This window comes from Opisthocomus hoazin, chromosome 14, assembly GCF_030867145.1.
Source record: "Opisthocomus hoazin isolate bOpiHoa1 chromosome 14, bOpiHoa1.hap1, whole genome shotgun sequence".
Taxonomy (NCBI): Eukaryota; Metazoa; Chordata; class Aves; order Opisthocomiformes; family Opisthocomidae; genus Opisthocomus; species Opisthocomus hoazin.
The window spans coordinates 14,728,259-14,755,129 of record NC_134427.1 but is presented as its reverse complement, the minus strand read 5'-3'; the positions used below and the strand labels follow the sequence as shown (position 1 = coordinate 14,755,129).

At 41.8% G+C, this 26,871-nt stretch overlaps 1 protein-coding gene across 4 annotated transcripts in view; it reads right to left on the bottom strand.

The window, feature by feature from the left end:
- AFF2 (ALF transcription elongation factor 2) overlaps positions 1–26,871 on the bottom strand; it is a 353,085-nt gene that overhangs the window by 161,487 nt on the left and 164,727 nt on the right. For all 4 annotated transcript variants that reach the window (XR_012765473.1, XR_012765474.1, XM_075435219.1 and 1 more), the window contains exon 4: positions 245–289. Coding sequence is in view for 2 of the 4 variants with exons in the window: in XM_075435219.1 (XP_075291334.1) it covers positions 245–289 (45 nt within the window). In the remaining 2 variants the exon portion in view is untranslated. The remainder of the gene's footprint in view (positions 1–244; positions 290–26,871) is intronic.

The window sequence follows — 26,871 nt, the reverse complement described above, 5'->3', positions numbered from 1 at the left end:
GAACAGGAACGCGTGTGAATCCTGACCAAGACAAGCTGGCAGATGCAGAGTATTAGGTGAACTCACCTGACTCACTAAGGAGAGCTCTGGGCCTACCACTCGGCTGTGTCTCTATTTCACATAGACCCACTAACATGTTATTATTTAACTACAGTGTTAGACAGCCATATAACCCTTCTCTGTGCAAGATGAAATAACAGCACTACAATTATATAAAAGTACAAAAGCAAAGGGTATTACTCACCCGTAATATTTCTTCCACACAGCTGGAGTCATTGGGAAGGGTAACCTAGGTTTAAAGAAAGAAAGGAATGTTTAGTCAGGTGCTGGATGCCAAGTTCAGTGACTACAACCACATAGATGAACAGCTAACAAGTAACTGCCTCTGTTTGAAGGCTGCTGTATCCACGCTTGCTGCCTACCAAATTTTCCAGTTCAGATCAACATAAATCATCAGCAGGACCCGTTTTGTCAGAAGTTGGTTTTTTTTTCCGCGCTGCTTTGTGCTACTAATGACACTTTCGAAGCAATAAAGTACTCCGATTTCCTCAGGCTGAGAACTGGCACTAGAATTGCCTGAAACTTCTGTAATTGAAGAAGATCCCACTGTTACTCCTATCGGCAGCCCTTCAGAGAGAAGGCGAGGTTTGGTTTAACTTGCCACATGCTGCAGTGAAGGACAGAGGTGATAACAGTTAGGAGAAAGCTGTTATCATCAACTATCTTATCCTACAGTTTAACAGGCTAACAGCCAAGACAGCTCTTAAAACTTAAACACATACTGTAGTAAAATACTGGTTGGACTATAAGGATGGCTGCTGATTTTGTTGTCCCTCTTTTCATCAGCCTGTTGCAGGTTGAGTGAAGACTGAACAGCACACAGGAATCCACCTTGAGATGCTTGACAGATCTTCCTTCTCCCCTTCGAAAGATGCGATATATCCATGCACACAACCACACCCACGCACATGCACTGTGGTGCCCTTAACATCTTCCAATTGAAAATACTCGTTTGAATGGTACTTACAGCATTTGCTGCAATCCCTCATTCTAAGGACATCAAAGAGCACAAAACCTCTAAATACTGCGAACAATTACATAAACAACAGGCAGACACGACCCATATGTGCAGCCATTTTGTAGCACTTGCAGGTAGCTATGATGGGTTCTTACCATAGAGGTACAGCAGAAGAGGAAGATACAATACTCAGGAAGGTATTAAAAAAGAGGTAAGTGCTTCATCCCATAAATATTCAGTGCGACTTTTCTGCCCGACACTTCTACCCTACTGTCCTTGGTAACCAGTTTGGTAAAAGACACTCGTGACTAAATTCAATCCCCGTCATCCTAATCTGCTATAGAGCTTGACCAAAAGCACAGACCATGGCTTTCCTCCTGCATTTCAGCCAGCACGAAGCTTCAAGAATAAATCCACACAGCTATAAAGTCAAAGACCAGAAAGACCTATTAGATGACCAAGTTCACGCTCTGCTAATGTAGCACATTTTCCCCATATCTTCCAGTACTGTGCCTAGCCTGTATGGAAATGGGTCTCCCATCTCTTCACTTAACAAAATGTGGAGCAGTGTTGTAAACTATTTGGTGCCTTTTTTTTGATAATTGTTAAAATTTTGCTTTCAGTGTCACCTCAGCCTTTTTGCAGAGCTCTTCCCACTACTCTAATTAATTACTTCCCTTCACACACCACGCACTCTACTTTTCTCAAATGCTGTATGTTCAACTTACACCTTCTTTCCTGACAAACAAGATTTTCCATCCCTATGGCTTATTTCATCACTGTTCTCCAAATTTCCAGCAGTTCATCATTATCTTGGTAAAGAAGTACCCAAGTAAATATGACCACATTGCAGGGATATTAGTGATTTTTATCTACTTCAGCAACTATAGGTTATAATTTTCTGTAATATCCCCTAAAAGCATTCAACTGACCAAAAAACAGCCTTACCTTTTGTCCCCAGCTTATATTCAGCTCAAACTCTACCTAACAAACCCAGGCTGAGAACTCCCAGTGGATGGCCAGTATTAACTGCAATAGGCATGCAGTCCACACCTCATACCGCAAGACTTGATATTCCAGCACTTCCTTGCCCTTCCTTCAACCCCCTATTTTTCACTTAAATCTCTTTTTTCCCCTCTCAATACCTGTAAGTTCTTTGCTAATCTGCAAACCAACTCCCCATTCACAGAGAAATATAGTTAACTTTAACCACAAGATTAGCAAGCGTGGGTATTACTGCAATGTGCAGTGGGGTAGTGGGAGTACCTATGTCTCTAATACACTCCTGATTTTTTTCATTGAAAAATTAGTATGTTGGAATATGAGAAAACAAAACAAATACTCCCTGAAAAAGCGTGCAGTGTACACACAAACCACAAAATCTCTCACAGCAGTAACAGGAGCAGCCCAAAATCCAGCTGAGTGTGTCAGACTGGGAAGAGTGAGAGCCACAGAGATACAGACGTCCTCTCTTCAACACCCCTCCCTACCATTACATATCCCATTTTCAATGGTTAGTCGAGACACCATGTGTATTCCTTGTTTTGAAACGTAATAACTGTGATAATTGTGTCCCTGACTATTAACACAGGGCAGAGCATGTTCTTACTTGCTTCACAGTCCTCTCTCAATTCACAGCCCTGTTTATGTTACTTCAGAACTAATGATGATAATAACAATGAACATACCATTTTACTTTAATAAAGCCCACTATATATTATGCAATCACAACCAGCTTCTTCTGGCAGCACTTGGTAATAACTTCAAATGTTCATGCATCAATTTAATTGTGTTAATGGCAAAGAAGATCTTAATGGCTTGACAGAACTTTTGTTCCCTTTGGCATTGCTTTGTTTTGAATCACTGGTATTAAAGTAATGGAAGATGTCAAAGTGCTCTGATTGTCATACAGGGAGATCCAAGTAGGAGCTAGCACAAAGAGGAAAACATTTAGATTGATGCAAACATTAAAAGAATAATTATTACAACACGGCTATCAGAGAGAAGATCAATGTAAGAGTCTTTCAGTACATTACTATTAATGGATATCTAAAGAAATGAGACCATTTTTCTAAATTCATGCACATTCTAAGAGACTTGAAAGGCACAGATCTATTAAAAACTTAGTCTATCCTGAAAAAAAAAAACCCCAACGAAAAAACAACCTCTCAACCTTTCAAAGTGTGAATCAAAAATTGCAAGTTTAATTGTCCAGACACACTTGCATTCAGCTACCAAGTGCAAGCAGGCCCACATGGCACACCATGGCATCCAAGCAGATTCCTCAGGACAGAATGAAACAGAGCAGATACAATATTCAACACCTTCTTGAGTACTAGCGCTATAACAGATTCTTCTTAGAATTGCCATTAATAAAATGCCACATTCCTCCTGTAGTTTAGTCAAGATTGGACGTCCATCACATACTACTACTTTCCTAACCTAATAAAAATCAAGTCGTTTAGGACCCATTCTGTGATTCTCCACCCGCCCTCCTTTTCAGTTTTCATCAATAGTCTAAAAAAGGAGGGCACAGCTTGCATTTGTGCACGCTTTGGGGGCTTTTTCCTCCTTTGTGAGCAGCATGGCCTAACTTAGCCGAGAGGACAGATTCCAGGAATTTCGCTTCCGTAAGACCGAGCAGTTGCATTTCCCACCGTGAGCTCTTCTTGCGGCCAGCAGTGTGTTCATGAACCCCAGACTGAAGAACAGTGAATATTGCATAAGCTGCAGGCAGACATCCTGAGGTAATAAAACTTCAATCCAAACAAAAAGATTTCACAACAGCTACACGGTACACTGAACTCATCTTCCAATTTCATTTTAATCTGGCAAAACTCTTTTGCATCAAAACGCTTCATGTTTACTTTTAAATATTGCTTGCTAAAAAAAGAAGGAAGAAAAAAAAGGAAAGGTCAGATGGTCAAAATATTCCACCCACTACAAGCCTGTACGATAAAGCTGACTTCACATTTCGGTCTCACAAGAGAGAGAACAGCGCTTAAATAATGTGGAACCAAAGGTTTAATGCATGGCTTAGATGGCTCAGTGCTAAACTTTAAAGAGAGGGAAGGAGGGCAGAAGTGTGACAGAATAGTTGCCTTTAATGTTACACAGATGAAATGACATCGGGTGACTGGTTACAATATCTGATGAGTCATGTTGATCTAACCTTCCATTTATTCATTCAACAGTACCTTGACCACTCTTACCTCCTGGACAATTTATAACCTGCGTGAGATCAGATCTTGTTTTTGCAGCACAGAAAAATCATATAAAGTCTCTTTTCCCTGTAATTTACATCCAACAGCACGAATTTCTCAGAAATTGTGGCAACAAAATCTTCCAACAGACTTGGTTCCGAAAATTCAAATGTAGTGCCAGAAAGCAGAAACACACAATGAATAATGTCTGTGCCAGAACTGACTGACCACATTTTCATCTGGATAAACTATTTGTGAACAATCCCTCCGGCTTTACTGATGCACAATTGGCATTCAACAAGTAATCTCTTCTTCCTATCTTTGTTTTACTGGAAAGATAAATGTAGCAAGTTAAATGCACGTGAGATCCCACTCTCATCTCTCGCATATGAGTACCTATGTGCTTATGCATCAAGAGCTCAGCTTTCACTGTCATCTCCTTTATCATGGAACCCATTTGACTCTGAGGAGATGAAGCTCCTACCACTGTTTACTCCTTCGAACACAAATTGATTTTTCACTTGCTAGCACAAAAAGATCCTGTGCATGAGCTTTGATTGATCATTTCCAGCGTGCAGTACGCAGTTATAAGAGGAAAACGCTTAGAAAACCAGAAGCATCAAAACCAGGACTGTCAGCAGAAACCTCATCCCACAAAATGCCTTCAGCTCCTGCCAGGCTTCCTACTGACAGAGGGTGCTTCTCTTTTTGATTAATACATGTGGGAAATGGATTGGGCAGTACTAAGAATAGCAAGGTTTCCAGATACAAGACGCTGGACCAGATGACCTTTGAACATCTTTCCGATCTATATGAACCTATGATTCAATTGTTGCGATACGCTCACTACAAATCTGAGAAGATGCAACACTTCACCTCCAACTTGAATGGAGCATAGACCCCCACCTTCCCAACACCAGCCTTCCTTTGATTACCATCAGAATTTCCTTGCATGCTCAGGCTTCATTTCCCCTCTTCAGTCATTACGTACACCTCTTCTGGACTTGGCCCTTTTCAGTCAGCAGCCTGCCCCTCAGCTGCTCTCTGACTACGCATTTCTCCTCCCCAGGAAGACTGGTGTACATTTACTTGAGGTAGGCTTCATGCCACCGCTCAGAGCCCACTGTTCAAACCTCCTTGGGTTGTTTCACAGTTCATGCCTTTGTCTGTTTCCTATCTATCTCGCTAGTATTTTGTCATTGGTGTTAAAGACACCTCAAACAGATATCAAACTAATCTCACTAGCTGCGAAGATCTTGCAGCTTCCTTACTAACGTTAGTGTAAATGGGTAAGAATAGGAGCAGCAAAAGAGTAAGGAATGAGTATTGCGACCTAAGTGGTATTTTTTTTCTGGTGTATTTGATATTCACGAGGTTATCAACAACATATATTAGGACTGTATGTTTAGACTCTGGAGGAAACTGAATGAAGTCAAACACCGTGGTATTCAAAAAAACCCAAATAAAATTGGTCCCTTGGTATTCAAATACATAGATGTGTTTTTTCACAGGGTTATTAATTCTCACAGGAGCCATTTGTGGGTCTCACATAATGTATACCCACTGTTTTCTTTTAGCACCTCCACCATCCTGGAACCAAAATACCATGAGAAGACTACATTTCCCATTATTTCAACCCCCAAATTATCTCCTGAGGCTTATTAAAAGGTCTGTAAAAATATATACTTTCTCTATATAAAAAAAATTAAGAGAGAAAGAAAAAATATTGCCTAAAACAAAGTACAGACTGCTCCTCTGTTCCCCCTTAATACAAATACTGCAGAAGCAGTTATGTCATATATGCATTTGCTGGAGAACCTGAAAAAATGAAAAAGTTTTACGGAGCGGACCAAGTTAATTCATTCATCAAGCTAAGACAGCCTGGCTTACAGTCAGTGCTGCTCTTCCAGCGGTGGATGGACAAGTTTATGTGTCTTCCCTCGAGCAAAGCACACTAGCTAGGATAAACCACTTACTAGTGTGGTCCAAAACATGACTGAATCAGACTCCTGCTGACAGCAGTGAACTTCCCAAATGGTCTCTAGTTCAGAAGCCCAAACTGCCCACAATGGGTACCTTTAGTTTCACACCGAAGGACGATTCTAATATGCTCCTCTCTGTCACCTAAGAGCTAGATAAAATGGTGCAGTTACACCAGGTTGGGGCACCTGGGCGCCAGCCCACAAAGCAGAAGGAACTAATAGTTTGATTTCCCTACAATGAACTCAGCTTACAACGACCTCCCAGTCAGAGCAACCCCAACTGCAAGGACAACGTTTTTTCACTGCCATTTAGTTCTACTACAGCAACTTTTAAACCAGACTGACCTGGATGTGACAATTATATTTTTCTTGTTCTTCCCACTGTGTGCTGTATTTAGCTCATTTTTTCTTTTTCATTTCTTTGATGTTTTCAACAATACCATTTCAATGTTGATCAGCATGAAATAGTCTCCATGAAAGCACAATATGCTGATGCTCAATTTAAACTCAGTGGTTCTCCATTATTTTCATGCAGCAAATTGCCAAACTCTATTAGAGAGAGAGAAGCCTGATAAAGTGATCTCTCACTTCAAGGTCTCCTGGGAGTTTTTTAATGTAGGTAAGGCTGCACATTTTACTTATGGAATATTCTGAATGTAGTATTTTAGAAGCTCACCATGATGATAATGCCAGAGTAACTGGTAATATCAGTATTCAGCCAGGCCTCAACAAAAGTGGCATTTGCAGTACTTAATTTGTGACCAAAGCACTGGCTTGCATAAAGGCTGTTACAACCATTTCATACTGACAAAGAGCAAGGAAATTTGGAACTTCACATTTTCTTTTTTTCTTTCTTCCCGTATTCCTTCCTTTCTCTCTCTCTGTCCCTCCTCCTCCAATGACTGCAAGTACTTATTTACTTATATAAAATAAGTACAGTTTCTTATGTGCCTTGGTATTTTCACCTTAATCTGGAAGAGGTTACCTTATACATTTCCATTATATTGATGATAAAAGGCACCCTGACCTAGAACGCCACTGTGCACTTGTCCACCACAAACATCAAAGCCTGACTAACAGACCACGCAACCCTCTGGTGCGGTGAGATATATGGTGTGGCAGAAATAAAGATCAAGTGTCTGTTTCTTGTCTTACTTGTACCAGTGTCAATGAAATCTAACTCCTCTGAAGAGAATGAAGCAGTGTAAGTATAAAAGGAGCGTGAAGGCTTCTAGCTCTATTTGCCCTCAGTTACAGGAGTGTAAATTTGAAGCCATATTTATCCTCAGTGCAACCCTTTGAGCAGAACCTCTTGGAAATCATTCAAACTCCCTTTCCTACACAGACATAGCTGTCTAAATTTAATACAACTTGGAACTGGATCTCCTTTGAATCTGTTTCACATTAGTGGAATGTGGGGTCTGTTCCCAGTTCACACCAGGACGAGAGTAAGCAGCATCAGGAAGGAGCTGTGTAAGTTCCTGTTAAAATAGTAGGAAAGTCGCCAGGTCAGACTGTGGCCTTGGTGACACGACTAGAACTCCGCTGATGTCAGTGAAGTTGCATCAGTGTAACCTGAAGCGTTATTTGACCTCATGAATTCAGACTGTAACATTTCTTTTGAGGTTTTGAAGAGGAACCTTTTAAAGCATCTATTTACATCTGACAATGCCTTTAGTGTAGCTACAAGAATGCAGTGGGTGACTGCAGCGGTTATCTCTTCCACTTCTTTTTTTAAAGCAGGCGTGAATGTGCTCACTGGAAAATGCACCCTGGGTTTAATTCGTACAGTAGCTGCAAGGCCAATGCTGGGACCCAAACTGATTGCTCAGAGCTTATTTGCAAATTAGCCGTTTTCATACATCCCTCCACCAGAGTCACAGCTCACAGATGTCATCCTCAGACAGTCTTCAGGATAGAGGGCCAGAATTCAAAGGGCAAGGACATCGTCTTGCTCAGGGGGAAACAAAACAAATGTGTTTTGAAATATCTTAGTGTTTAAATACCAGAACTACCTGTTAGCATAACTAGTCCACACAAATACACATTTTACGTAAACTTCAATCAAATAAATGAAATTCCTGTATGAAATGAAAGCCATTTTTCTTTTATTCATAATACCAAAATAGCACAATTAATGATTAGATCTTTATTGGGATTGGATCCAAATTCAGGCTACACTAAGAGCCAGATCTTATGCTCTTTAAATAGTAAGACACATGATTATCCCACTGCCACTGAATGTCATGGTTATCACACAAAAGGGGAGCTAAAATACTCCTTTTTGGACAGTACGGAACTTAGAACGAAGAAAATCTGATTTTGAATGGGATCTTTATGGTCTCTCTCTTAGTTACATTTCTAATTAAAATGCTTTGATCAATTAATGCCAAGGGATGCTGCTAAACGTATTCAATGCAGAAGTCACACAGTTTTCCTGAGCTCCCAAAATCTCTTAGATCTGTGTGCACTTATGCTGCGCGCAGTTAAACTGCTCGCTAAAATGAAAAGATATCTAAGAATAACTCACTTCCATTAGATTTATAAATCACATTAATTAATTCTACATCTCCAGTGGTGCAGAGACCAAACTGTAATGCGAGATCTAATTAAAGAAAAGGGAAAAAAAAAAACACAGAAGTAACTGTTTAGCCTCAAATTAATGAGGCGCTATGCTAAGCAAGAATGTCCATAAATCCCTAATGAGGATTTTAAACACATTAAAACTTCCTAATACAAAGTGTTTGCCTTCCTTTTATCCAATAACAAATAAGCCAATAATTTTCTGCCTCTAAATGACACTATTAACTGTCATGGCATGTTTTATTTGACAAACCCTCCATTCAAATACAGTAAAACCAATTAATTTGCCTGCTGTGAAATGTGTTTCTTGATAGCTTTTATGTGATTTTTCTTCTCAAAGAAATGTAAATAGGAGGTCAATGTAGGTGCCTGATTTTGCTTAAAAACATGCCACAATGACTATAGATTTTCTAGTCAGTTTGCATTTCAAATGAATTGAAAGATAACCTCCATTTTCAGGTCATCAATCACATAATGGTCTCCTGATAAGTAAACAGTTACAGAGTAATAGTTTTATTACTAGGGAAATGGTCCCATATTTGAGCCATGATAGTTGCAAAATTACCACTCTGTTCTGTTATAAATAACGGTTCTCAAACAGGGTGCCTGGCCTCTCTGCCCTCCCTGGAGTCCGGCAAGGGCCGTGCCACTGCACCCACCGGCGGTCACCACCACGCAGCCCCGTGCAGCCCCAGCCCTCTGGTTCGCACCGCAGTCAAACACCACGTCTTTCAAGCGTGAGGATGGTGATGTGCTACCTCTTTTTTTTTGGTCAGAAAAATCTATAGAACAAATGAAAGATAATTCTGTGGTTTCAATGGTCCCCTGGGCCCCACGTGGTAGATCTCAGCAGAGCAAAGCAAGACCGTGCTACAACTGCCCCACACTTCAGGTGTATCTGAATCTCTGAAGCTCTTCTAAGGTCTGATCACTGGGAAGATCAGGCTACTAAAAAGTACACATTTTATACTTCAGAAATACACTTTTTTCAGCCTGTGCCCACTATGTGAACTGAACTGCACTGTAAATTGAAGACAAAATAGAGGATAATGCATGGCATGCCATGCTTTATGGAGCCTAACTGAATGCCAATTAATCTTTACAACATATGTACAGTTCCATCAGCTCTTGCATTGCATCATGACCACATGGAGACTGGTTTCTTTGCCTTAAGATGGAAACACAACTTGAAAAAAACTCATGACGCACCACATACACACACACAGAAAGAACAGGGAATTAAATAAAACAAAGACGCCTACCAGCGCTGAAAAGGACGTAACTGCTCACTTGTTTAATAGTCTGCAATAGATTACCAACCAGAACCAGATAATTTATGTAGCATACCACAACAGCTGATTTCCAGTTTGCACTATGTTGTGCGTGTGTTTCTTGTTGAAATAAGCAAAGCAAATCTGCAACCTCACTGGGAACAGCAGTGCAAAGGCTGCCTGGCACATGAGCAGGGCTGGTGAGCAGCCAGGCTGGGACAAACCAAAGGCAGCAAGAGGCTGTGCAGCTCTGGTAGCCACTATCCCCATCGCTGAGACACATGGCCCCAAAGCCTTCTTCGCTCCTTTTTCCCAGCAGAAATTCCTGTTACTATTGCTAGAAATTTTTGCCCAAGTGACCTTTCTGCAGGGCTTTCTGGAGAAGCAATTGGTATTTATATATTATTAGCATATAAAATTACATAAATATGTATTCATATAAGAGAAAAATGTATTATACAAATATCTGTATTTTGCTCCTTAACCACAATCCTATTTAATATGCTCAGGAACTCAATTGCAGTAGTTTCAAGAAGTAAATTGAAGAGACCCCTTGTGTTGTCTGAGCAGTGAGAGAAACATGATCTTTCTATATGCTCTCAGCTAATAAAAATTCCCAAATTTACTTTAAAAAATGTATAAGTGAGAACTATGCTCGACACAGTCAAATATCAGGCAATCAATTTCATGATGGATACAAGCTTTTGAGCTTAAGATACCACCTATTGTAACCTGTACTTTCCTCACTTTGAAATGTGGTGTTCCTGAAGTCTGAACTAAGCTCCACCTCTCCAGAATGCAGCTGTCTGCATCTAATTTTGCTGATAAAAAGTAAATAAAAAATTATTCATATTTTTGCAAAGGATCTGCTATGATATCCCACATCAACAACTTTTACATCTACTTCTTAATCGAGACATTGAATTGGGCTAAGACCACCTGACATTATTTCACTTCTGACCTTTTCAACTGTCAAAGCAGACAGATTTTTATCCTACAAGATTCGAGCCAAAGCCTCAAAGGTGCAGTGCCAGAGCATTAATCCATTTCACTAGACAGTCATTGAAATTATAATTGAAAGTTCAACTTACTTTAGCATTTTATGCTGAAATACTTCTGGCAGCCCAGGGCAGAAAGTCGAAATCTGGTTTCCAACGGAGACCATTTCCAATGGTTTCTAAATGTTGGCAGTGAAATTCCTTATTGTCAAAGAGATCAGCAGATGCCGGCTTCCATTAATTTACTTTCTGTGACTGCTGCTCTCTTTAGGAAGCCTTTCTTTACCTAAGGATGCTGACCTGCTGCCGGATCCCATCAGAAACGGACCAGGAAAGACACTGATTTATTAGGAGACTGGGGACACTTCAGGGCAATTCCCTACAGCAGCCAGGGCAGATCCCATCCCTCCATTTATTCTGACTGATGCCATAAGCAGAAAAACAAATCTGCCCAGAAGACATAAAGCAGATCTGAAAGATGTTTCAAACTCAAGCTAAATAAACTGACCCATGTGCATGACACTATCAAGAGTAACTCCAGAATCTGAAGGATCAGTAGACAGCTTTTCCTCTTCACCAACAGGTTGTCATAGAGGAAAAAGGACTTTTGAATCTGAAAATAACATCACCGTTTTAAGCAGTCAGTGGGCTGTAGATCCTTTGTTCTGGTATTCTGGAGCTGCCCAGAGGTCTGTGGCCAGGAAGTTCCCTATAAATAACAGTTTATTATTCTCAGACTAATCTCAACAGCTATCTAAACAAGTACTTAAGTTAACTTGGAAGACATGTTTCATTAAAACCTAAGTGTCTTTTTTCTTCATTTTTACAGTTGGGGCTGACTAGTAATTCTTGGCATCTTATCCAGAGGCTAAAAAGTTTCCTTTTTGGGAGCAGGACAGGGGAACAGGGAACGTGAGATCTAATACCTACTGTGCAATGATAGGTCATTTTATCAACGTTTTCAAGACTACTACCGTATTGACTCTATAAATTATACTGTCTATATCTGCTCAAGGTCCCTTAAATCCTTAGTGCCAGGATATTAGCTCCTTAATTCAAAGCACTGAGAAATAATGCTGCAGCAATGCATGAGCAATAGGAGGAAAACAGCCCTGAAGACCACATTAACTGGGCGTGTGTTGCATCACCTTGAGGCGCAGTGATCTTAAGGCTCAGCTCTCAAAGTCAGACCGTTAAGGCAATGAGAAAAGAGTCTGGCTCCTAGGCAATGCAAATCTCATAGAAGGGCATCTGAGACAAATACCAGAATTGCACAGTGCCTTAGGGACATCAACAGTGACATTAACAAACCTTCTGTGCCCTTGGAGAGGGTGTCCTGGCACTTACTGCTTGGGCACCTCTAATTACTTCACTGTTGCCAGCCCTATCTGTCTCCTACTCTGCATGTGCATATGGGTGTATGTGCATGTAACTGCCTGTATACGTATCTCTCCTTCCCTTTCCTCCTCCTTAGATCTTCATGGAAAAGATGATCTACTGATTGATAGACTGCTGCTAGTGTTATTTCACACACACAGTGTGACCCCTCCTACGGCAGACCTGTTTGTGTCCAGGTCCTGATGCAGCAGAGGCAGCAGTTGCTCTTTGGATCCCTGTCTCGACTATTACCTTCAATCTACAGTTCGCCGTGCTGTACTCAATCTGCACACCCTGTCAACGACCCAGCACACAACTGCCGCTGCCCACAACAGGATCAAGGACACAGGCCCTTTCACAGAAAACGTAGTTGAACAGATTTATTTTACAAACTTTACAGTAAGTATACTGACAAAATTTATTAAAGTAGAAAATAAAAGAATTTTGAAACCATTGAGATGAAGAGGATTTGGGAGTTTATATTTTCCTTTTGCTAGAGACGTACTGCAACTTTGGGTAAGTTAATTAACTTCTGGGTTTATTTGTGTATCTGTATAAACACAATATACAATATATAACGAGCTACCACCTACATATAGCAGGAAAGCAGTGGTCTGGAGGTCCTCAGCAGAATGGTGTCATACAGGAGTGACATATATACACAAAGCTGTATACAACTGGAGATTCCTGACTGCTGTAAATGTCAATCCTCAATAAACGGTTTGACCTTTTTTATCTATTATTTCTGTTTTATAACTGAAATCAGGTTTGACACACCGAATATAAGTGCAGCTCGGGGATGACTTCGCAGTCTCATGTCTCACATCCGCCCTGGCAATGCAATGATCTCCCCAGAAATACAATGCTGTCTTGGTACTCAAGCCCCAAGGACCTCCCAGCATCCGTTTGCTGGCTGACCTAACAAGGCAATGAGCCCATTATCAGCATGCTTCTATAAGCCAACGAGGTTTCTTTGAGTGGAACTGCTTAAAGCATATAGCAGCCTGATCTTAGAGAAGTTATTCTTTAGTCATTTAATTAAGATCTTCCATGGGCAAAGTCACCTTCTGGATGAACTGACTTCTGCAGTGACTACACAGAGAGGCCAGTGTCACCACTCTGCTTAACCGGGGCATCGCAGATAAAGACTGGAAGTTAGGTGAATTAAATATGGATCATAAAACCCACAATTGCGCTGCAGCTCCTGTGCCAGGCTGAACTCACAGTGTAGAAATGGAAACAGATGGGGTATGAAATCCCCATCAGATAGTGACTTGGGGATCCAAACGCAACACCGAGAGCCAACCACTCCTGTCAAGCTAGACAATGAGCAATTTGTTTTCTAATGACAATTTTGAATTGGAGGGAGGAAGGAGAATTGCTTTGATTTGGACTTAAAACAATGTAAGAACTTTTCAGAAAGTTGAAAATTTGAAATTGTTCATTTTGTGTTCATTTAAAAAAACTTCAGTGTGACAAAAATGCAGGTGTCTCTTACTGATTCCAAACTGGTAAAACACTTTCATTATGAAAACAAAACAACACAATGGCAGGAGCTCCAGAAGGAAATAACATAGAATTTGTTTAAAAAAATAGAACTGCCAGTTAGGGAAATAATTAAATGTCTGCTTCTGATTTTCACAATTTCCCAGAATATGTAAAACCTAAGAAAATAAAATAAAAAATTAATAGAAGTGGTAGTGCTGCTAAATTTGATCTTCCACTGTCAAAACTGTGTCCCCCAAGTTGCAGAGCTGTATGGCTGAATTTCAGGCTTCCCTCACCCACAGCTTTGCCAGCGGGATAACGGAAAATCCAGTTTCGCTTCCACATACAACTCAGTTCATTAAAATCACGGAACTGTTACGGGGCTAAGGTGGGGGGTGGTTTTTGACACAAATGCCTCTGTGTGCATGCTACCAGTAAGCTCAACAAAATGAAATGAAGAAAACTCTCAGAAATTACCGAACTGCTACATTTTTCTCATTGGCTTTTACAGAGAAAAGCCCTGCTTTAATTGGCTGAAGGGAAAAAAGCTGTCATATCTGAAACGGCCAGAAGAGAGAAAACACTGGCAGAACGATGTCTTTCTAGGTGAGGGTAGTCCAAGACTTAATTCCATCTGTCAGGGCAAGATAATACACAGTCATACGCATACGATCTCATCAGCCCTTCAGGAGACAGGGTTTTACTTGATGTTTGGTAATATCATTTTACAGACTTTCTTAATATGTTTGCAGAACACACAAACAAGAAAAAAATGCCGTGTAAACCTCAGTCTAGATACCACTTAAAGGGATATGCAATCATTATAATCAGAGTAATCACGGCATTATTAACTACAAGAGAAAAAAGTAGATGAACAACCGGTAGGAATTCCACGTGTTGGCAAAAGCGTTCCCTGCCTATCATCAGTGTTCGCATCTCTCCCTCTCTGATGCCTAAGCACACTATACGTGCGTGCACCACTTGGGCCGGCAGCGTACCCAACATGCGTCAGCCTGAGGGTATTATTCAACTTATCAGGGTGAAAAATACCCCTGCTGCCACCCTGGCCCTGCCACCACGAGCTGCCTGGAGAGCTCCGGCTGGCCTCCAGCCGACTGGTGTTTCACACAGCGTGATGGGCCCCATTACAACAACACTGGTTCAAGTTTTGCAAAAAGTCATTCCAGAGCTTCCCACCGACTCCAAGGGAATTCAGGGTCAGTTACTAGATCGCTTCCCATTTCTTGAGATGACTGCAGGCATCTTGCAGTGCTCCTGCCCTGAACCTCTCTCTGCAGGGACCCCAGGCAGGGGCTCCCCAGCAGCCTCAGGGCAAACCTGACCTGGTTCCTGCTGCCTTCCCCAGCGCCGCCAGGGTTTGCGAGCACAGCAGTACAACCTGAGCTGCCTCCGCCACACTGCCCTTTGCCTCCAGCCTGAGCGACCTGCGAGCCCTAAGACACAAGAGCTGGCTGCACTAGCAAAAGGGGTCATGCAGGTTTGGAAAGTTTCCTTCTGAAAACAAAGGCTAAAATCTTAGGGCTTGACTCTCTACCGTAACTTGACAGCTAGGAGGGAGGTTTGAAACCGTGCTGGAAGAAACCCTTTCTTAGAGAGTGGCCAGGCCAGGCTTGCAGGAGCGCTGGCTGTTGGTCCCCTCTGCACCATGCGTGGGTCCCCGTCCCAGCATCCACAGAGAGGGGCTCCCACAGCAAACTGGCACCCCTGCCCAGCCCCTGCTTGGCCCCGCAAACACCAAACACAGCCTGCAGCCACCCTCAGCCACCCTCCACGTGGGGCCAGAAAAACTAACTATCAGAGCTTTCTTTTAAGCCATGACAGCTTAAACTCTGTAAAGCCCGACAGCAGCTTGCACTCCCAGCTAAGCCATCAGCATTTTCAAGCCTCAGGGAGACAGACAGATACTTGTGTGTTTTTATATATAAAGTCGTATGTATTTGTAAATACTCAGATGATTTCCATGCACACCCACCAGCCATACAATGCAATAATAAATTATTCCAATAAATGGCATTACTCTCAGAAAGCAACAAGGATAAATATAATTGCACAAGGTTTAAACAGGATGTAAATTAGCATTAAAAAAAAAAAAAAGGCAAGTTAACGTGAAGCTGTTTACTGCTAGCAAATCTCCACTGCTCTAACATTTCAGCAATAGCCTCCAGTCGTGAGCGTGCCGCAGGAAGTAGCAGAGAGCAGTTCAGCAGATGAAACAAAGAGGACCTAATTACCATGCGAAGCACAACATCCTTCAGATGTGATGAGAAACGTGACTGCATGAAAAACTGGTCCTGAGGAAATTTCAAAATATGACCACCCAAGCATAAAGAAGAGAGCGGTGAAAACCGGAGAAACTGCAACATGAGGGTATAGTGTTTCTATACAAAGAATATTAGTTTAAACACACGCACATACAGATACTGTGTACATATACACATCTACAGACAGACACATCGACTCAAGGAACTATGTGATTGTGGATGAAAGCTATAAATGCATAAAAGCTTTCAAACCATATGCTACATATTAATATTAAAAAAAAAATCACATAAATTCTTTGTATGTTGATCCATGGAGATTCTTGAGGGAAAAGCAAACAAACAGCCAAATGCACGAAAAACAATGAAGCAGCCTGACAATTCAGCACTATCCTTCCATTTTCATCATACTTAGTCATTTAATATTCATTTTTGCCTACATATCCACACTTTGAATGTAAATAATTTATGAATATTGGCCATAAATTATTTTGGGGGTTTTGTTGTGGGTTTGTTTGGGTTTGGGTTTCTTTTTCTTTTTTTTTAAAGAAGAGGAACATGAATGATAAGCACGGACATCTTCCTGGAGCAAGGCAAAGCCTGACTCTCAGTTACAGGTAGAGAAGCTGTGTCACTTACAGAAAAGTTGGAGGAGGTACTGAAAGCCACATAGGAGAAAATGCCGGCTTGTGCTGTGGCTGGGCTCAGCCCAGGGGCCGTGCCGCTGGCTCTGCAGCTAGCCTCTGCCAGCTGCACAGAGCTCACACCGGTTTGGCACCAGTACAGCTGAAGGGACTGAGGCCCCATGACCAGCATGATGTGAGACTATGCTCAGGAATGGCCCTTACTCCCTCCAACGCAGAAATACAATGCACCATTTCTCATTTTGATCTACGAAAGAGCACGTCCTTTTGGACAAGAAATTGCTAAAAAATTCGCACCTCCTGAACGCCCTTTTCCTGGAGCACCTGAGCAAGGCAGATGTTAAGCTCTCCGCTTGTTACCCCAGCCCCAGGGGGGTGCGTGTGTGCGAAGCGGATGGTGTGTCTGGAAAGGCTGTTCAAAGGGTGCAAAAACTGAGAAATAGAGTTTGCAAATTCCTCGGCACAATCAATACTGCTCTCCAGCTCCAGATTCCCTTTATCGATGACAGCCTCTCTTGTTGCAGTGATTAGAGATTCTACATCTTTTAATCACAAAGAACATGACAACTACACCCTATCTATAGCTTTGTGATTTACAGCAACTGATGCACTATCATAATTGCATTAGTGCAGTGATAGCTTTTGGGTGTTACCCAAGCAGCCGAATTTAAATACGGTTGCATTTGTGGCAAACTGACAAGGAAAATCTGATGTTTGAATCCAGCACGGATTTTACCCCATTCAGCTTCCCCTGTCTCCCTCTGCCTGTCAGTGGCAGGGATGAACCATTCTTTTCCTGCCTCAACAATTCCAACCATCAGAAAGTGGAAAGCTGACCCGTGGACCAAAAAGAGCAGCCACATGATGGGGTTGTCTTGGGTATGTGTTAACAGACAGAATGTAAGTTTTGGGAGCAACATCCCACTCTTCTAATAAAGTATCAACTCCTATTGCTATGAGGGGGTGGATTTCAGCTTAGTCAGTATAGCCCTTATTTTGAATTTTATTAGATGACTCCTCAGTTCACACCATAAAGCCATTTGAACACTGATGCCTCTTTTTAATATCAAGGGATTTGTTTGTTTTATTTTTAGCCTGATTCCTGATACGAGACACCCACAGACTGCAGTCATGGGAGTCTGAAATAATGCACGTGTTTGTGCTCTCATACAAAAAGGGTGTTCAACTTCACCCCTGCTGTCCAGCATCAAGGTCAAAAGATACAGAAACTCTTCAGAGTTTGAAAAGCAGGCAGTGGGGGAGAAGAGAGGGACCCTACTGCTGTCCCATTACAGGAAAAGCTAATAAAGCTCACCCTTTGTAAGATATCAGAGGATCTGCATGAGGGACAGACATTGCAAGCCAGGCTTCATTAGCTCCTCCGCTCACAGAGTGACTTCTTTTTACACAAGAACAGAAGATTTTAGTCTCCTGAGCTGAAAGAAAGCACAGGCTGGCAGGGAAGAATGAGACTGGATGAAAAGCAGGTTCTTCTTATCTCTTTCTAAATATTATCATACAAAGTATTGGCTTGCATCCCCTCGGCAGTCTCCCACGCAACAGCACTCAAAACAATGAGCAAGTGCCAGAGCTGGTGCCTGCTACTTGCAGGCAATGGGAACTAATTCAGCACAACTTGCACCTTTTCCCAAAGCCTGACCCAATGCCAAAATGGCTGTGGCATGTGTCACTGACTTCTTGAAAGACCTCAGTTCAGCTCGCTGCTCTGCCAGACGCTTCTCATGCCAGCCCAGGAGACCGCACTCTCTGTCTGACCCTCAGCTTCGACCCGAAGGCCAAGACGATGGCACAGGGACTCCGGGAAGACCACATCACACCTACGCGCAGGAAGCCATTGCACGGTCCCCTACACCAGCACCTCGGTTGGAAGCACACAGCCAGCCACAGAGCATTTCCTTGTGAGAGCTTTGGATTCACAGCAAGAAACCAAAAGCTACAAGTCTAATACGTCACAAGAGATCAAGGACACTACCGATGGTCTAGCTCTCTGTAACAGAAGTATCCCAGCACAATCCTGCATCACCTCCCAGCGTCCCCATTTATGCAGTTAAGTCCTGGCAAGGGCAGCACTGGCACCAGATCTAGCACGCTCTGCATTTCTCAGGAACAACGGGCAGGGCTGGCACCGCTTCTCCTCTCGCTTAAAACACAAAGAGCAAGGCCTGGAGTGACCAGCCTGTTCACCAGCCCCGCGGCCGGGCAGCAGGGGAGGACACAGGGAGAACTGATGAGCTAATTTCCCTTACATCAACATGAAACCTCAGAATTAACCTACAATGTTTTATTATACAGTTAATTTACATATAATATCCTGCTGATGTTTCTGAATATTTTGAATCACTGGGGATTACCAGGGCCTCCAGACTGCAGGCAGGAGTCCATTAAATAGAAATACTTGCTCTTTTCCTTCCTCAGCAGAGATCCCTCGACCCGGACAGCCTGTCCAGCCACCATGTCCTCCTCAGCCACTGCCTGCTAGTAAGGGCTACTGAGCCGGATGCAGCAAGTTGCCCAGGATCAGCCCCACTAGTCTGGCTGTAAACTTGGCTCTGCTGCTGGAGCTGATCATTTTCTCCCGATGACAGAGCACAGGAACAGACTGAACTGTGTGTTTAGTTTGCGAACATTTAACTAGCTGGAAGAATGCTCAGCGCCAGTGTGTGTAGAATGTGTATTGTTCTAAATCGAAAGCCAATATATAAACACACATCTTTACAAAAATCCACTCTTTTCCTTAAAGCCCTGAAAACCCATCCAGACTATTAAGTTTCATTTCTGGGATAAAATCTGTCTATCATCGCTACATGCGTGGCAGGACCACAGCAGTGCTTGTGCAGACTAATTCCTTGTGCAGCTGTACCACGCTCCTGCCTGTTCCCTCCACACCGCTCGAGCTGCAGTCCCATTAAGATCCAGGGACACAGAGGCATAGGGCTGTGACCGTGTCGTGACCCAGCTGGATTGGCAGACTTGCCCAGTCTGTTGTCTTGAGGCTCTATGGACAAGCATCAACTGAGCCGCTAAGCACAGATTTAAGAAACTCAGTTTAGGCAGCTGCTGTACCCTTTCCAGTCTGGATTTCTACTTCTGGATACAGCTCCCAAGAATAAACAACTGTTGTAACCACAGTAAAATAAATACTTTATTACACTTGAATAACGTTGGTTCTAATTAGAGTATCATTGATGTATTTTCCTGTTAGAGGAAGATTTCCACTTATTCTTTTTTATATTTATTTACCCAAAACATAACACTCAGTATGATGTTTGCAATTGAGCTGCTGCTGCTCTCTTTTTCTGCCAGTTTTACTGCTGGGTTATTAGGCAAAGTTGATCTCACATCATTCCAAAAATCAAACAGGTATCAGCTTAGCCCAGACAACTGGTCTCAAAAAGGGGCTTGTCCTATGCCTTCTAGGGGTGATATCCTCTGCAACTGCTCTAGCATCTGAATGGGAGCTTTTTCCAAGCAATTAAAAGCCTTCTGGATCAGACCTAACAGGAATTTAGCTTTGTCCTTAATGCTCAGTTGGCTGTGTTAGGAAACTCAGGTTGATATTTTGGTATAACTGGCTCTTTTTTGCCAAGGAGATACCCTACGGATTAGCACTTAGTAGCAAGAGAAAATTGCTACAAATATTGTTCTTCCAAGTCATTTTTCACATTGGAGCTGCAGGGGAAAACTACAACCGCTCAAATATGGGACAGGCCAGGAGCTGAATGAGCAATGGCTTTATTTCTGAGTCTATGCTGCCGGTTACCTGCAAAATCCCAATAACATGTGACTTAGCTGCAATAATATCATATATGCTGGTAAAGGTGAAAAAATAGCCGATCCCCCTGTTCTTCCTCTTCAGTGGTCCCCTTCAGCTCCTACTGACTGCTCCTCCTCACCCAGCTGCCATGCATTTGGTTGTGTAGATGCTGCCTGAGGATGTCGGTAAGTCGAGATTATAACCTGAAACCTTTACAAATAGTGCTATGTCAGCAGTGGGTTATAGGGGAAAACATGGCAAGTATTACTGTTTACTCAGGCAGTCTATAGTAAAAGTAAGCTCAACAAGAACAGGATGATGACAATAAAACTGGGAAGTGCCGTTTAACAACATAACTTCTTCAGCAATGATGACAAGGCCACGCCATAACCTCAGCAAACCACTGCAAAAACAGGCTGGTGAACCATTACGCTACAAGGTCCATCCCTAAGAGCATCCTCAAAACTCATCAGACCCTTTTACACAAGATTCAGGTTCTCTGGGTAAAAAAGGGGGTTGGGAAGAGATTATTTATTGATCTCCCATGGCTTTGAGTGCATGCCCTCTAGATGCTAGGACTGACACTTCTGGTCATTGAGAGAAAGCCTTAATGTCTTCTCCCCTCCTTTCTTGGAACCATTGCTACAGACAGCACCAAAACGTGAAGGGGCTTCCTGATGCACAGAAATTACGTATTAAAACACCTCCAAAGACTGAAGAAGTTTGCCTTGCGCTTGGACTGGACTCCCAGCAGACAACTCAGGACAGAAGGAGAGGTTGGAGGCACAGGAGTGCAGCAATCACTGATCCATAGAGCGGACACAGCGACATATTCAGGGACCAGAAAGGACCAGGAATTTTCTGGAGGTTGTACGGGAAACTGGGAACCGAATCCAAGGTCTGACACCTCTGCTGGCAAAATTGCCAGTGACTTCAAACACCATTGACTCACAACAGCGACGACAATTTACACCAGCTGAAGACCTGCCCCCAGGAGTCCTTCCTTGCTGCCCTCTGCTCTTCCTGCCAGAGATCGATGACTCTTACAGGTCAGATTTTTTGTTTTGTTTTCTCAGGCTTAGATTGCTTCTTTGTAGACTGCTGAGATCAAATCAATTACTTTCCACTCCAACCATCTGACCAAAGTAATTCTAATGGAGCAGAAAGCAGAAACTCAGATAAAAGAAGGGACAACATATTTTTCACTGTTATCTTTGTGCTGAGCATGATAAAGAAGGAATGAAGGCTGAAATAAAGATCATTCTTAATAATTTCCTCTCACGTAAGAGTAATGATCTTAATTTCCACCCTTTGTCTTTGTTGTGGAGATTGGGGACATGAGTTTAGATGGAAGATGAACCCTGTAAGTCTTCAAAGGAAGAGCACTTATAACAGAAACCCTGTTTCCCCGATAACCATACCCAGGAAAACTATTATTTTGGAACATGATTGCATTTTTCAGCTACCTTAATACCATTTTTACTGTTCAGCTGCATGAAAAATTACCTAACCTGTTGGAATGGATTTCTTGACCCACACATAGCTACATTAAAGGGTGTAATTTAATGCAATCTAACTAAATTAGCACCAATTAGACAGGCTAAATTAAAGGGCATGTCACTAATAAATTTTATGCTAAACATATTACTGATAATAAGCTCACTAAAAATTGCATAATGAAATAAAATATTCTTTTTAACACTGCTCAGTCTAAATATGAATACATAAAAAGTCATGAAATAATGAAATACAGTATGCTAATTCCCAGTTGCCTTTCAGGATAACATCATGGCAATATTAAAATGCACTGATTATGGTGGTGTTTAAAAACAATAGGTCAAATCCTACAGGGAAGCAGAAAACCAGGCCAAATTCCATGCAATATCTAGGATCCCGATCCTGCAAACATTTACATATATATGGCCAGCTCCTTTGAACTCAGCAGGTCTGCTCTTGTACATGAAGTTGTCAGCGTGCTGCTGTGTCTGCTCAGAGAGCTGAATTGTGGCATGGACCAGGGCGTCAGGGAGGACTGCAGAAAGTGGCTGGATTTGCATTCAAGCGCTTTTTCTGGAGAATATTTTCCAAGTTTTACTTTCCAAAATACCAAGTACCGACGTGTTACAGTACACTCTTCCTAAGACCTGTATGTAAAGGTAGCCCACAATACAAAAAATAAGGTCGAAGAGTTTATTCAAAGCTTTAAACAAGCAGTTCTTTGATCAGTGCAAGTAAGGCTGATTTCCTACAGCTCTGTGTGTGCGTGCTCTGTCTGTCCTCTCTTCTGTCACTGGATTCTCTAGTGTCTCATGAGAGCTGGGCTCACTCTATGTCCTTTTTCCCCAATCATAGCCTAACTAGGCTCTCTCTTTCCTAGCCAACTGCTTGTTTTCACAGAATTTTCAACTCTGAGAGTGCTACCATCTCTTCCAAACTTGGTGGAAATTGCTCAAGAGGTGCTGGGTGAGCAAAAAGACACACTGAGACTCCCCAGTTGCATAAGCTCCGTTCCTACCTGTAGGCGATGGGAATTTGGTGACTCAGCTATAAGCATGGTTTACGAATGGGACGTGTAGCAGACCGAATGCATCGGTGCCCACGTTCTCAGCTATGCCCCAATAAGCAGCTGGGAGAGGTGTAAATGACCCATTTGTGACTCCACTCCTTTTCATCCTCCAGGAAGCTCAAAACTCTTTCACGCCCCTTGCTCCCAAGGGCTATTAAGGTACTAAATACGGCCAGGCAATCTGGTTGCAACCCAACGTAATGCACACGTCCTCTGCTCGGTAGCCCCAGAGGTTTATGACCCTTTTGCATCTTCTTTCTGACACAGAATGATCAAAAGGCCAGAAAAGCTCTGGTACTCCATGTACAATTCATCTATCAGATATTTATTAATCAGTAATAAAGTAAATCAGGGATAGTAAAGTGGAAGTGACATCTTTATTAAGATAGACCAACATGTCCTGAATAGTAACAAGAATGGGCTTCTGCAGCACGTTCCCTGCATTCACACAGTAACTAATTAGGGCCCTTAGCAGGGTCCTCTCTCATGAGTTGTCTTTTCTCACACAGGCAGTCTAAAGTTAACAGGCCCATTCAAGTGAGTAACATTTATAAAAGCACGTTCTAGTCTTAAATTCCCTGTCTTCAGCTCCTCTGCAAAAATCAAATGCCCCAAAACACCCTGAGGCAGAAACAGAGGTACTGTTTTAATAAACATGAATAATTCTGCAGACAACCTGCATTAAAGTCCATCTGGACAGTTTTAAATGGCTTCCTGACACCTCATGCACAGGTTGTGGCCAATGCTTGATGCAATGCTTGAGCCTTAAACCAGAAAGAGCACTAATGTACAGGTAAAACTACGTAAGGAAATTTTGCAAGTTAAAAAATTAACTTACACGGACATCATCCATGTTTTGGGGCTGCAGCCAATTCTCAGAAAACAGGAAGATTTTTATATCAGAGCATGTTTCCCCCCCCTTCATAAACACATGCTTCCCCTCTCATAAAAAAATCACATAGGATTTGCTGGTTTCTGTTCAGACCATAGCAAAAAAAAAAGAAGAAAAGGCGTAATGACATTTTGCAGTGTCCATTAAAATCCTAAAAAGTGTTAGAGGCACCTGCAAACTTGGCTTTTCCTTCTCTAGTGCTTCCACTGTTCAAACAGATTTTAAAATAGCTTAGAAACCATGCCAAATGACCACTGTTAATCAAAGACTCCTTTCAAATTGTATGAAAAAAACCAGCATTGAAAACTGCCATCTATGCACACTTTACTACATGAGTAACCGAAAAATGACTGAACTCACACTGGTGTATATTTTGAGGAAAAACGTTGGCTTTGGAATAAAAGGGACATATCTGGGGTTTTTAGGAGTGCTGTGGTTTTGTTTTAAAAAGATGTATTCCTGATTTTTAGAATTTTCTTCCTATCCAGTCTTTCGGTCAGCACCATGTGGACGCAAACTGCCATCATTTTATTTACTTCACATCAGCTTTCAGGGTATCAGCCCATCAGAGACAGGAGCAGCATTCCAGGACACTTCTGTGCACTGTGCAGCATAAAGCCCCAGATGGTGCCTGCCTCTCTGCAAAGTGTTCTTGCTAAATCAAAAGCAGCCCTCTAAACATACAGCTTCACTATCATTTCAAAAACAATACACAAGTGATTTATTCTCTTTAAAAAAATTATCAGTTTGGTTCATTAACCTATAGCCGTACAAAAACAGGAGTCAATTATGTTGCCACATCAGATGTGTATAAAGATAATTACCCTACAAAGAAGATGTAAAGGTGTCCATAAAGGCAGTGAAATGTGACCTATTAAATCAAGATGTAACCTATTATGGGTCAAAAAACACATTTGTAGGGCCAACAGGCTCATGGCAATGGCCAATCTAGCATGAATTCTGCAGGTGTCTTTTTCAAATAAACATGAAATCTATCCTTTTCATTCCTGCAATGTTACTGTCTTCTTACTTCCCATACATAGTTTACTCAACACACATCTACAAATGACACACATTTCTCTTCAAAATTATGCAGAAGAACACACCATGTATGCATGGTTAAGCAGCAAATAAGACACACAAAATAACCAACAGAAAATCCACAAAAAGCACCACTACCCCGCTAGTTTACTTCGCATCTCATAATGCTATTAGTCTCTCTGTCATCCTACACAGTGTACCCTATCCTTAGTAGGGTAAATCCGCACTGGAGTCAATGGTCCAACTCAAGATCTGACCGAGCTGTCTACGAAGACTGACAAAAATCATGTAAATGTCCTGAAATTCTTGTTCTGTAAAATTTTCTAACACTAACTTGGAGTTATTAAAAAAAAAAAAATAGCATGCAAATTTTGTTGGCTGTGACTAACTTCTGAGTGATGTTCCTTTTGATTGATTTAAACCACTTCACTTCCTGTAAGCACCTCTAATATTTGAAGGACCTCATTTAACAAGTTTAGATTGTATTTTGCCTCATTTGCACTCACTGCAACAAATGAGTTGAAAAAAATCTGCTTTATGTCACATGCTAAAATACACAGGTATTCTTGCAACTTCTCAGAATGACTCTCCTTTGCTTCTCCTTTGGGATCACTCAGAATAACCTTTTGGGTTATACTGGGCTTGATTCTGCTTGCACTTGCACCAGAGGACTAATCAGAAGTAATTAAATGGAAGTCACCAGAGTACTTTCATGGTGATCCCAGTAGAACTGAGTCTGTAATTAAACTTGCAAATTTTTCAACAGAAGTCTTGCATTAATACAGGTGTACAGAACTGAGGCGGAAACACCAATGGCTTGTAAACAGTTTCACCACAGTGCTGAAGACTGCAACAGTTTTAGTGTGGGAAGCAGATGTATTTCTGATTTATGGAGTTGCTGTGCCAATGGGCCTAACTCCAGTCACTTCAACAGAGCTAGCCCAGATGACCACTGTGAAAGGTCTCGCTCTGGAAGAGGGCACAGAAATGGGCTGCAATCTATGCAAAGCAGGAGTAAATCATGAGAAACTCATGCTAAATCACCAGAGTTAATAGTGTAAAATCCAGACATTTAGGTAAAGAACCAAGACTAAAGCATTTACTTTTAAAATGTATTTACATTATTAAAAATATGATCTGATCAAGTTATCCATCAGGGGAAGAGCATATACTCTGAGAAAAATGTGTATATACAGATGCTTTCACCCTGGAGTAGGCAGCTTTGCAGGTAACACACAAAAACCCACCTCTGCCTCCTTCAGAGTTGTTATATTATTATTCTTATCTAATATGTTCCATACTCCTTTATCTCCTTCACACTGCATAGTTGGCTTTTAACTGTTCTAAAAATAACAGTCATTAAAGGAGGCACAGAGATGCTCCAGTCTCTTTGCTGAATCTGAATTCACACTAGCTCTGTCAAGGAAGGCTGGCTACAAACCTGCCTGCAGCAGGTGTGAGGCCGCGCTCTTTTTCAGAGAATTAGTCTCATCTATCATACACATTTGTTTTGGGTTAACCGGTATGTTGCTCACAGCAAAAGAAATTGAGAAGCCTCCCACCCAGTGCAGGAGAAGTTTAAAGTGCTGGTCAGTAAAGTAAAATGATTCTGCTGAGATATCTGTGGAGATAAATTGCCCACTTATCTACCTTAATTTCTAAGACACATCAGGTGTCACATAAGACATAATTTCTAAGGGAGTAAGTCACCTTCATAATCATCATAGAGGTGAGAATGTTGGGCAAACACTAAC